Here is a 12,576-nt window from a genome sequence, read left to right as displayed (position 1 = left end):
AGGACAAGGAATGTACAAGTAGTTTTGGATAAGCACTCCTATCTCCTATTTCAAAGGGGGGTAATGAATAAGTCCTTTTCTTTTTCTCTTGGAGTTCGAAGTGATGAGGTAGTTAATATATAAAGTTGCTTCGTCTCCTGATGGAATCAACTGATTCTGGGACACACACCCTCAGAGCTTGTGTCGCTATTGTGCAGAAGGGGTTTCAGAAACGTTATAAACTAGAGAAATGAAGTTAGGTATTGCTGCGCTAGCCGGTGTGGCTGTTGGTCAGAAGTATGTGAGTCTTCCGTTTTCGAAGTCCGGAGTGGAGGAATTGCATAGGAGGGATGACTGGGTTGATGTGGACCTAGTGAACGAGAAGACGTTTTATGGTGTTGAGATTGGTATTGGTACGCCGATGCAGAATGTGACTGTGCAGCTGGACACTGGGTCGTCGGACTTCTGGGTTATGGGTGCGGACAACGCCTTCTGCAAGTCGAACCGGGGTAAGAAGCCCAAAGGCAGTGCGACAATTCTGGACCCAGGTACTAGGGGCTTCCCCACTGCCACGAACGGTATTCCATACGCGGAGAAGACTATCCAGTGTCAGAAGTACGGTGTTTTCAACTCTACAAACTCCAGCACGTTCAAGGACAACAACACCGATTTCCTGGTCGTGTACGGTAGTGAGGCCTATGCCTCTGGTAACTGGGGTACAGACGAGGTGACTGTTGGCGGTATGAAGGTCGATAACGTCTCCATTGGTGTTGCTAACTTCTCCAACAACACTTACGGTATCCTAGGTATCGGCTTCCCAGCGTTGGAGTCCACTGGATCCTTGCTATCCAATGTCTCCGCTGCGAACAGCTCTTTGGAGAACGAGTCACCTTACATGAACTTCCCTCAGTTGTTGAAGGAGAGAGGCCTGATCAACAAAGTGGCTTATTCTTTGTTCCTAAACTCTTCTAAGGCCAAAACAGGGTCGATCCTGTTTGGTGCTGTGGACCACAGTCGTTATGAGGGTACACTATACTCTTTGCCTATTGTAAGGTCAGACAGAGACTACGGTAGCAAGGCTCCATTCGAGACTGTTATAACACTGGACAGTATTTCCTGGGGCACAGAAGGCAACTTGACAGTTGGTACAGAAGGCAAAATTGGTGCATTGTTGGATTCCGGCACGGCCACCACTATCATACCACTAGACTGGTTCCAGAACTTGACTGACAGTCTGGGCGGTGAAATTGATGAGAACTTCAATGGTTTGAGGTTACCAAAGTGTCCTAAGAAGAAGGAGAACCCACAAATCAGTTTCCAATTCTCCGGTGTCAACATTACCTTCGACATGAAGAATATTATCGTAAAGCATAAGGGTAAATGCTACCTAGATATCAACATCTCTCCAGATTCAACAACTATTATCGGTGCTAACGTTTTAAATAACATGTACGCCGTGTTCGACCTGGAAGATTACAAAATCGCCATTGCGAAGGCCTCCACGACTTACAACGAGAGCCAGATCGAAGAAATCTCTGACGATATCCCAAGTGCTGTCAGTGCACCACAATACTCCGCTACGTACTCAGCTGTCAGTGAAGTAGTCAATGTTTTGGCACCAACTGATGATGACAGTTCCAGTGCTTCCGCCAGTGCCACTGGAAAATCTGTCAAGCTAGCCAGACGTGCTGTTGAAACAGCCAATATTGGTATGTCGACAAAGGCTACGAGTTCGCTAGCACTTGCATTTGCTTTCATGGTTACACTGTTCTTGTAATAGCCTAACAAAAACTACATAAAAAACCTACACGGTAAATAATCACTATATTTAACTGGACTAAATGAACATTTTTAATAAAGTTCACATCAGCATAACTTTTTATTTTATAACTATATTAAATTGTACTAATGTTTGTGACTATCTTTCACGTTTTTATAATATCAGATTATGTTTTGTAAATGAATTTGCAAATAATTAGAGATAAAAGATCATTTTATTGATGTGTCCATTTAATTTTTGAATATTTATATATCAGAGAGTATGTAGTAAGTGGATAAGAATATATGTGTTTAACTATCTTCGTTATCCAATGTGTGACGGACACATTTCTTATAAGAACATAGCCACGGCAGCTGCAGCTAGGATAGCTGTTGCGATGTAGCCGGAAGACTTCAAGGAGTCAGCAGAGTTAACGTTAGCTCTTCTTTGCAAGTACTTTCTAGTACTGTTGGTACCGTTAGTACCATTAGTGCCATTAGTAGCATTGGTTTTGTTGGAAGCAGCAGTAACTCTAGGGGCAGCCGATGTCATTGTAGAGTTCGAAACGATAGAGTCAGAAGAGTATGCAGAGGCTCTAGTAGCACTTGGCACTTCCTCAACGATCTGCTCGATGTCTGGGCTGCCTGGGCTGTAGTTAGCCTGAGCGATGGAAATCTCGTAGTCTTCCAAGTTATAGACCACGTAGGCATGAGACAAGAAGTTGTCACCAAGGATAGCAAAATCACCATCACCTTCACCTGTGTCCTGCTGGACACCGACCTCTAGGTAACACTTACCCTTCTTTTTGCTGATGATGCTATTGTAAGGCACGACCACTTGGGCGTTGTCAAACTCGAAAGTGAATGCCCTGTAATCGTTCTTCTTTGGACACTTCTTCAACTTGATGAAATTGGTCTTCTCGTCAACGGTACCGTTGACGATCTGGGTTAGCACATCGATGAGGTCCTGAGGCATGTAAGTGATGGTGGTACCGGTGTCCAATAGAGCCACAGTGGAGTTTTGGATCAAGTTCAAGTCCTCGTCGTCAGTGACGTCGTCAGCTCTCTTACGTAGCTGTCTGTAGGCTGCGAGGTCGCCAGTGACGTTCTTGACGAGGCCTGTGTCGTTGAAGTAGAGGCCAGTCCATACGACGGACAGCTCGTAAGGGTCTGGGTACTCCATAGAGCCGCTGCCCACGTCGCGACGAGCCAATGGCAAGGTGACCAGGTCACCGGTGTACTTGCTGTGGTCGAGGGCACCGAACAGGATGGTGCCGCCTGTGCTCGAGGAAGCGTTCAGGTAGACTGAGTATGCGATTTTGTCGATGACACCGTTCTTCTTCAGGATCAGTGGGAAGTTGTCGTACGTGTAGCTCTGGGACTTGTCCGTGCCGTTGTAGCTGACATTGTAAGTGGACTCATCATATGGCAGACCTACACCGAGGACACCAGTCTCCGTGGTGGTGAAGTTGGCGACACCGAAGAGCAAGTCTGTGGTGTTGAACGACCCGAAGGACAAAATGTCAGTACCGAGCCCACCTTTGGCAAAGGAGTTATCGCCATAGACGATAAGGAATGAGGAATCATTGGACTTGTAAGTGGACGAGTTCGACAAGTTGAAAAGGCCACCGCCTTTGACACATTGCAAAGTTCTCATCTTCTTCGTGACTTGGTCGAAGGAGGTTGGGAACCCGTCGTCAGGCAGGGCCTCCTCCTGCTTCTTCTTTGGCGCGTACTTCTTGTTCTCCTTACAGTACGGGTTATCTGACCCGACTAACCACAGGTCTGATGATCCGGTGTCCAGTTGAACACTGATGTTCTGTGGAGGAGAACCGACCTGGACCTGCATAGTGTACTCCAAGGAGTCCACATTCTTGAGCAGCACGGTGGGGTCTAGCGCGTCATCACGCTTAGCCAACAGGTTCTCCGCGTTGTTACTCCTCTCAAAGTCCAATTGCAAGTATCCATGGGCAACACCCAACAACAAATACCACAACATAGTGATATTTTCTTATATAGTTTTTGTATGCTATATTATAGGATAAATTCAATGTAAGATATCCTATTACATATATGTATATGTATATGTATATATATATATATATATATATATGATTAGAGAGAGAGAGGTCTCTCTCTCTCTCTAATCAATATATCCTTATCCAAATATCCCATTATCATGCCATATCAAATGTCACCTTATCTGCACTTACCTAAGATTGCCGATCACTTAACTCCTTTTTATACTAAATGTCCTTATAAATCCCCCTTTCCAATGCAGCAATAATTAAAGCTATCCAATACTATGAGACAATACTATACAATACCGTGAGAATACGCTTGAGACAACTATGCGATAGACAGACAACACCATACAACAACTTACTATACTATGTAATACAATACAGCTATACAACCGTGTTAATGCTGTGTGATGCGAATACGCTCTGTGCGAATACACTCTGTGCGAATACCCACAGGCTGCCTCTGAGATCTGTAAAAATCTGATACGGGACGATCATGTAGATCATAGTCACCACAGAAGAAGCAGTAGCACAGTACTACAGTACTACCGTATTATCGTAGTACTCTAAGTAGGAGTCATGACAAAGCCGTACACCACAATACTTTGGCCGTGCGCCAGTCCACCACAGTCAAAATACTAGAAATATCATAAAATGGGGCACGTGCCAAAGTGAGGGGAGGAAGAAGGGAAGGGGGAAGCTAAGCCTCTATATCATACTCTACGGGATCGCATGTGTTGTTCACGACTCACGAACCACGACTCACGAACCACGACTCTCGGTGGTTGCCGAAAAGTTACCCTGCTACAATTTGTTTTTGGAGGAATGGGGAGGGTGCTTGGGATGGAAAAAAAAAAAATCAAAAAAAAGGGCCTTTTGTTTTGTGCAAAGGAACGGACCGAGCCGAAATGCCGTAAGCCGTACCCACATGGTAAATATATAGAAAGAGAGAGAGAGAGAAAGTGCCGTAGAGCCCTTCTTCTCTCTCTCCTAATGCAATACACACACCCATTAATCCGGTTTATTTCACTTCCCTCCCATTTACCCGATGACGTTTTTTTTAATTTCGGGTCACTCCGGATGAAAGGGTGAAGAAAAAAAAAGAGAAGAGGGTTGTAGTACGGATGAGTGGGGGTTATTTATTTTAAATTTTATTATTTTTTTTTTTGATTAAATGGATGAATGGAGATCTCCGGTTTTAATCTTTGTTCGAGCCGAAGGAGGGGGGGCAGGTTCATTGAAGTTTATATATAAAGAAGGGGACTTATTTATATAATCGTGTTCTCTTCCTACTACAAATAATACCAAACAACACATAACACACATAAACAAACAACAATACACAAACATATACAATGCCTCATATTACAAGTAATGATCAAACTGATTTGAAGGTTGCCATTCTTGGTGCTGCCGGTGGGATTGGGCAGTCACTATCTCTATTGGTGAAGACACAGTTGGGACACCTTGCAGGTGTCTCTGAGGATAAGAACGTTAAACTGGCTCTATTCGATGTTAACAAGGATGCAGTGAACGGTGTCGGTACTGACTTGTCCCACATCGACACGGATGTCGAGGTCTCCATGCACAACCCAAGTGAAGGCGACGGGATCAACTCTGCCCTTAAAGGTGCTGATATCGTGGTTATCCCTGCCGGTGTGCCTAGAAAGCCAGGTATGACCCGTGATGACTTGTTCAACATTAACGCTAAGATCATCACCAGTCTAACGGACTCCATCATGGAGAACTGTGACTTGTCCCGTGTCGTGGTGCTATTGATCTCTAACCCAGTCAACTCCCTAGTGCCAGTGATGGTGAACAGATTGAACCAGAAGGTAAACCACAAGAACACAGGTATCGAGAAGAGAGTCTTTGGTGTCACTAACCTGGACCTCGTTAGAGCCTCCACTTTCTTGAAGGAAAACGCTACAGACAACATTAAGGGCTTGCCATTCGTTCCAGTGATTGGTGGTCACTCCGGTGAAACTATCATCCCATTGTTCAGCCAAAACGAACACGCCAAGAGCGTACCACAGGACAAATTGGCCCCACTGGTACACAGAGTCCAATACGGTGGTGACGAAGTGGTCAAGGCAAAGAACGGTGCTGGTTCAGCTACTTTGTCCATGGCCCACGCTGGGTTCATGTGCGTAGTCAGATTCGCTAAGTTGTTCTTGGGCGTCGACTCCAAGTTTAACGGTACTTACTACATCTCCCTAAAGGACTTCAACAACGCCCCCATTGCCAAGAACGCCGAGACTTTGCTACCACTGGTAAACAACGTCCCATACTTCGCTGTCCCAATGGACATCACTCTAGAAGGTGTTCAGTCCCTAGACGCCGACATTATCAACAGAATGAACTTGACCGAGCGTAAGGAACTATTACCAGTCTGTCTAGAACAACTAGAAAAGAACATCGCTAAAGGTCTAGAGTTCTCTGCATAAAAACACAAAGCACACACAAGAAAAAAAATAATAAGGTTGTTGCCCTTTTATTTTTTTTATATTATATATTCTTATAAATAATATTACAAATTTTACGTATTTTCAGTCATTGGTTTTTCATTATTCTAAATAATATTCAAAAATAAAATTCATTCATTTCCTGTTCTTATTCATTTAATCATTATTAGTTATAAGTATAATACTACATTAGAGTTTTGTATTATAGGAATATAGAAATACGATATAGTAAATATAGTGAAAGTATCATAAAGTTATAGGAATTAAAAACATAATGACACACGAAATATCACGGAGTATTTTCGTAAAGAATAATATTAATATATACTGTTATACGTATAGGCACATGTATTGACATCATATACGAATAACACATGACATCATAAATAACGATATATTATTTATTTATTTTTTTGTTCTTTTTTTTTTTTTTTTTTTTTTAACAGAAATTAGGATTAATTTATTTATATTTAGAATATATATTTTAATCGTACTTGAAACGAACTAGAACAAAGATCTTATAAGGGTTCAATTACTTAAATCTTAAACTAGAAGGCAATTGTTTTTTGTTTGTGCGAAGGAATTGTGTAAGAATACTAAGAACTGGTTTAGATTTGTTGATTCAACCCCCCAATAACACTATTATAATTATTTCTAGAAGAACCAAGTTGAAAAATAGAAGCAAATGAGTAACGAGGTTTATGATGAGTTCATCGCTGATGATGTTACAGCGAATAGACCAGCTGAGTCAGGAGATCTAGCGGGTCCTAGACGTATGCTCGTGCGTGAGAATAGGAAGATTGGGCGTGGTGCATTTGGTACTGTTGTTCAGGCATACATAACTCCCGATAAGGAGACCTGGATGGGTCCATTTGCTATTAAGAAAGTTCCTGCCCATACTGAGTACAAGTCGCGTGAGTTACAAATTCTGAGGCTCACTGACCACCCTAACATTGTGAGATTGGAGTATTTCTTTACGCATTTGTCCCCACAGGATAATAAGGTGTACCAACACCTAGCGATGGAGTGTCTACCGGAGACGTTGCAGATTGAGATAAATAGATATACCACAAACCACTTACAACTTGCGATAAAGCACGTCAAATTATACAGTTACCAAATCGCCAGAGGTATGTTATACTTGCACGCTCTGGGGATATGTCACAGAGACATCAAACCTTCCAATATCCTCGTAGACCCCAAGACAGGTACTTTAAAGATCTGTGATTTCGGTTCAGCTAAGAGACTAGAACCTAACCAGCCATCTATAAGTTACATCTGCTCTCGTTTCTACAGAGCGCCAGAACTGATCCTTGGGTCTACACAATATACTACTCAAGTAGATATCTGGGGGTTGGGTTGTGTCATAGGTGAAATGCTGATCGGTAGAGCCATTTTCCAAGGCCAGGACCCATTGTTGCAATTGCGTGAAATCGCAAAGCTTTTGGGTCCTCCTGATAAGAAATTCATATTCTTCTCCAACCCACGTTACAATGGCCCTCTATACTCAAACCCATTGTTCAGCGGTACCTCTCTAGAAAGATTCCAGAAGTATTTCGGTCATGCCGGTCCAGACGGTATAGACTTGTTGATGAAGGTTTTGAAATACGAACCAGAATTGAGGTTCTCACCAAGAAGAATCATGGCCCATCCATTCTTTGACGACTTGAGAAATGAAAAGTACTTCTTCCCAAGAGAGCAGACACAACCAGTGTTATTACCTGAATTGTTCAACTTCAACGAATTTGAGTTGCAAATAATAGGTGACATGCTACCGCAAATCCAACCACATGCCGATAGCAATTGAAAATAATTTCAATCATTATATAATGAAGAAAAAATGAAACAGATACAGAAGAAAATATTTTGGATACAATATAAATATTTGGAAAATAACAATACGGCAAAAAGTAATTATAGCATTGATATTTTTAGTTATGGTGTACACAGCTACAAAAACAATAAAAATTTGAACTTATTAAAGCATCAACTGATAAACAATATGTTATGATCTTAAGAAGGGAAGGAAACAAAAAAAAAATTGTATTACATCAAAGATTTTCGAAAAACTTGATCATAGGTATCAATTAAAAAGTAAATCCTGGTCATATAAAGATACCAATTTCTGGATCTATTTTTATTATTATTCATTAACTTTTAATGTTTTTACCTGCGATGTTATAAGTTAGAGAGATACAGTTTAATCCAATTCCATGTCTGTTTACCAGAAAACCGTTCATAAAAGAGCATCAATCATGAAAAGAGCAATCATAAAAAGCTTAATATATATTTGTACTTTTTTTTTTTGTTTTTTCTAACTATAATATTATATATGTTATTGTAACTAAAAGTTCACATATAAGAGGTAATTAGATAGCATAAATCTTTATTACAAGGTCAAGTTGTAGGAATATTCATCTTCGATATTTTGCGCTACCCATAGCACAACACAACTCAACATGACACATGCATTAGCAACAACGTTTTCGATACCCATGCCAACTGTTGGGAAAGTTGCATACTCTCTGACCAAGAACTTAATAATAAGCACGACCAAAGAACCAGAGATACCGCCGGCAAGGAGAGCGAACCCTAAAAACAACACAGTACGTGCTTGCCAGGCCATCTGAGAATCCACATCACCGCCACTAAACATGCTATTCTCCCCTGAAAGCGCACCTTGTAAAAGCCTATTCTTCTCTATGGAGTTCACAATGACCATACCCATCGTGCTGCACAGGAACGGAATCCAGTCAACAAATGTGACATGCAGGTCTGAGGCGTTGTTATATTTAGAAAATAGTACGGCATCCATGAATGTCCAGAATCCCAGAGCATAGAGTATACCAGAAGCATACACACCAATGGTGCGCATACCTTCAAAAGAAGGCAGTTTGAATGGGAACCTGAAAAGACGTTGTTCTCCTTCGTCCATTATATCGATATATTTAGTTTTTATACTCGTTTTGAATTGGTCAGAGTAGCTCTTACAAGTATATAAGTCATAATGCCTTTAAAATCCCTTTTCTCCCTTGGCCGACCCTTCCCGAGCTCATAAAGAAAATTGGGTCTCTCTAAGAAACAATATTCAAAAATATAAAATATTAGTTGAAAGCATGAAAATGAGCATTGTACAATGCAAATCGATGAATAAATATAATAAATGAATTAAGTATATAATAAGAAATAAATATGACAATTTGTTTTGTATAATTAAGCAAGTTGGTGAGTCTTTAGATGTCCTTTGACAAGATAGTCTTGACAAGATGGTCTTGACAATATGATTAATAAGATGATCTTGGCAAGGTGGTCTTCACTGGACGATAATCTTAACACAAAAACAATAAATGAAATGATTGGTTAATAATAAAGAAATAGTAATAAAATAAAACAATTAACAAATAAAAAATAAAATGAAGTATTGCATGGAATGTGTATGTTAGGAATGTGGATAGCAAAATGGTAGAAATGTAATAATGTGCGTGATAATAATAATAGTAAAAAAAAAAATTATAAGAAAAAAAAAGGAAGATGTTCTATATTGTTTTTGTTTTTGTTCCTTTCTTTTCTTCTATTCTTGGTAGCATTTTGTTTTAAAAAAGTTTTTTAATCATATCTGCTGTATCTACTTGGTAGACTGGCAACAGAACGATTAGAAGGTCCACCAGGGAATGGTCTTTGACCTTGTGCCCTACGGTCGTCGGCTTGTGAGTTTCTTGGGATGAAACTTGATAGGATCGATCTTGTTCCGCTCTCAGAGGCTTCGTTCAATGTAGATGGAACTTGGATGCGTTTAATCCACAAAGTGGCTAGAACCCACAGACCACCAGCAATACAGAACATAACAGCAAGGATACCGAACCACCAGGCGATACTAGAGTCTTGACCAGGAACTCTGACGTTCATACCAAATAAACCGGTAATCAAATTCAGTGGAACTAATACGGTACCTAACATAGTAACTTTACTTAATATTTCAGTAACCTTATTGTTAGAATTGAAGGACTCAACTTGCAACTGAGCCAGGTAGTTGGTGTGAGATCTAGAGAAAATTTTTTCATATGCAGATAAATTTTGATACATGGTGAGTAAATGATCCTGAATATCACCAAGGTATAAAGCAATGTCACCTCTAGGTTGACTGTTCATTTGCATGTTTTGTATATATTTGATATTTGGATCGGAACTCGACGTTAAATTTGCAATATTAATTTGAGATGTAAGCGCAGGCCCAATTCCGTTAGCTTCATCTTGACACCTCTTGGCAAACATCTTAATAACATCAGCTTTACCACTTAACAATCTCATCAAGGTCATGGTCTTCCTCCTACTCTCACCAATTCTCTGTAACATTACTGCAAAATCTACATCTCTTGCCATAAAGACAGAGTCATCAATGGCATCAGCTTCATACTCAATAGACCTAATGACAGGTGCAAAACTATCGGTGATATCATCGATCAAGGCGTAACATAACCAATCTGAGTTAACATCGACGTAGTCACGAAGTTGTCTGACACGTCTTCTAACATTCGCACAATGCGAAATAGGTCCAAAGTGAAAGGTTAGAACACCTGATCTGAAAACAACAACATAAACGTTAATTGGTTCTAAAAACTCCTCAGATTCATTATCGTTTTCAAAAGTATGGAAACAGACAAAATAGTAGGATTTAAACAGCTCAACCTTTTCACGGGTTTCTTGCATCCTAATATCTTCTGCAGTCAAGGGATGGATACCAAAAGCCTTGGCAATGCACCTCATTTCATCATCTGTTGGGCAACTGCAATCCAACCACCAAGTTGGTTCACCACCCCTAAACAAGTTTTTGAAAGTTTGATCAGGACCTACCAAGGACCCAATATCTGGTGCATGTACAGTTTCCTCAAGATCTGAGCAGAAGAAAGAAAATCTATCAGGTGCTTTGAAATTACCATCTCCATAATATTGGTTCTCTGGAGTCTGTGTATATTGAACAGGTTTATCCGGATAAGCTTCGTCATCACCTTCGATTTTGTTATTACCAAACGAAATTCCAGGAGGCGGTACAGAGGATTCAGGATCAGAAATTTGCTTTTCTTCATTTGATAAAGTTTTTGACATGTTATCTTCTCTTACATGCCTTGGAGTATACTTCAACGCCGCCTCCGATGTAGCAACAGAGGAACTTGAACCAGAGTGAACAGTGGCTCCGTTGCCGCCAACATTGCTCTTCAAAGTTAACTCATACAATCTTTTCTGCTCGTTTACTTGCTCAGCAAATTCTTGTAACTCATCAAAGTCAATACCATTTACACGGCTGTGTAGTTGAGGTGACATTGGGAAACACACATCCTCTTCCGTTTCCTGAGATTCTCTTGATGCTTGTGAATTGTCACTACTGAACGAAGCCCTAGTAGCCGATGTCATTTTCCGTTTGACATTGTTATCGTCATCAGTCGACTTCTGGGACATTATTTTAGAGACAACAGGCAACTTAGCCTTTTGATTAGAAGAAACGGCAGAACTTATAGAGTTAGCCCGGGACTTTTGACCCTTGATCGCCTTCTTATCAGTCAACGACAAAGTGTTAGACTGTCTCCTAGCCTTAACAGGTGGAGAGCTAGGAGTTGAAGTGACATTCTTTTTATCTGTATTTTGTGCTCCACTACTACCCCTACGCTTCCCACCATTAGTGCTAGTACTGGCGCTATTATTAGCGTTATTATTATTAGCGCTGTTGCTACCAGTATTATTATTGGTTGTGGTCTTTTCCAAAGGCGCCTGGTGTGACATGGAATGAGCTACCCTAGATGGCCTCGCATTAGAGTTTTGTAACGCACTTTTCCGCAAGTGATGGTGCTCTTTACCTAGTGGCTCACAATCTCCATCCATATTCTCAATAATCATAAACCCAAAATCCTCATTGGCTCTATCGTCATACATTAAGTCTTGCCTCGCATGCATAGGACGACTAGCAGTAATACCATCCCTAGTGGGCATTGTAATGTGCTGTCTGTGATCATACAACTCATTATGATCCTCGGTATTCATAGAGACCATGGACTCCGTAACAGAACATGCAGGAGAATGAGAAGATGATTCAGAATCAGAAGAGGTTGACATATTTCCCTTTTTAAGCCTTGTAGTAATTTTTTATAGTCCAGTTTATTTTTATTTTTAATGATATTAGGTTTTAAATCAATATTTTCCTTTTTTCTTCTTATATTTTTATTTCTTTTCCTTATTTCAAGAAAAATAACAAACTAAGTTTTAACTCATTTATTGAAACAATCCAAAATATATAACGGTCTTCTAAATCTGTTTTCAGTTGCAATAGTAGAATGTACTTTACCTATTATTACCTTTTT

The 12,576-nt window shown here is 40.4% G+C and overlaps 6 protein-coding genes across 6 annotated transcripts; 3 read left to right on the top strand and 3 right to left on the bottom strand.

Annotated features, from left to right (window-relative positions):
- Positions 1-229: 229 nt before the first annotated feature.
- Positions 230-1,756, top strand: RNJ42_00192 (pepsin-like aspartic protease; the record flags this gene model as incomplete). Its single annotated transcript, XM_071050362.1, has 1 exon — positions 230-1,756. The coding sequence occupies one exon, from the start codon at positions 230-232 to the stop codon at positions 1,754-1,756; it is 1,527 nt and encodes a 508-aa protein (XP_070908608.1).
- Positions 1,757-2,089: 333 nt separating this feature from the next.
- On the bottom strand, positions 2,090-3,736 carry RNJ42_00191 (pepsin-like aspartic protease; the record flags this gene model as incomplete). The annotated part of the gene is made up of 1 exon (XM_071050361.1): positions 2,090-3,736. The coding sequence occupies one exon, from the start codon at positions 3,734-3,736 to the stop codon at positions 2,090-2,092; it is 1,647 nt and encodes a 548-aa protein (XP_070908607.1).
- A 1,380-nt stretch (positions 3,737-5,116) lies between these two features.
- Positions 5,117-6,208, top strand: MDH2 (malate dehydrogenase MDH2; the record flags this gene model as incomplete). The annotated part of the gene is made up of 1 exon (XM_071050360.1): positions 5,117-6,208. The coding sequence occupies one exon, from the start codon at positions 5,117-5,119 to the stop codon at positions 6,206-6,208; it is 1,092 nt and encodes a 363-aa protein (XP_070908606.1).
- A 703-nt stretch (positions 6,209-6,911) lies between these two features.
- Positions 6,912-8,033, top strand: YGK3 (serine/threonine protein kinase YGK3; the record flags this gene model as incomplete). Its single annotated transcript, XM_071050359.1, has 1 exon — positions 6,912-8,033. The coding sequence occupies one exon, from the start codon at positions 6,912-6,914 to the stop codon at positions 8,031-8,033; it is 1,122 nt and encodes a 373-aa protein (XP_070908605.1).
- A 582-nt stretch (positions 8,034-8,615) lies between these two features.
- Positions 8,616-9,161, bottom strand: VPS68 (Vps68p; the record flags this gene model as incomplete). Its single annotated transcript, XM_071050358.1, has 1 exon — positions 8,616-9,161. The coding sequence occupies one exon, from the start codon at positions 9,159-9,161 to the stop codon at positions 8,616-8,618; it is 546 nt and encodes a 181-aa protein (XP_070908604.1).
- Positions 9,162-9,832: 671 nt separating this feature from the next.
- ALR1 (Mg(2+) transporter ALR1) lies at positions 9,833-12,331 on the bottom strand (the record flags this gene model as incomplete). The annotated part of the gene is made up of 1 exon (XM_071050357.1): positions 9,833-12,331. One exon carries the CDS (start codon positions 12,329-12,331, stop codon positions 9,833-9,835), a length of 2,499 nt encoding a protein of 832 aa, XP_070908603.1.
- Positions 12,332-12,576: the final 245 nt, after the last annotated feature.

The sequence above is a fragment of the Nakaseomyces bracarensis genome (genome assembly GCF_045282275.1).
Source record: "Nakaseomyces bracarensis strain CBM3 chromosome Unknown Scaff2_0, whole genome shotgun sequence".
NCBI classification, from domain to species: Eukaryota; Fungi; Ascomycota; class Saccharomycetes; order Saccharomycetales; family Saccharomycetaceae; genus Nakaseomyces; species Nakaseomyces bracarensis.
The sequence above is the reverse complement of the archived record's forward strand: the minus strand, read 5'-3'. Positions and strand labels throughout refer to the sequence as shown.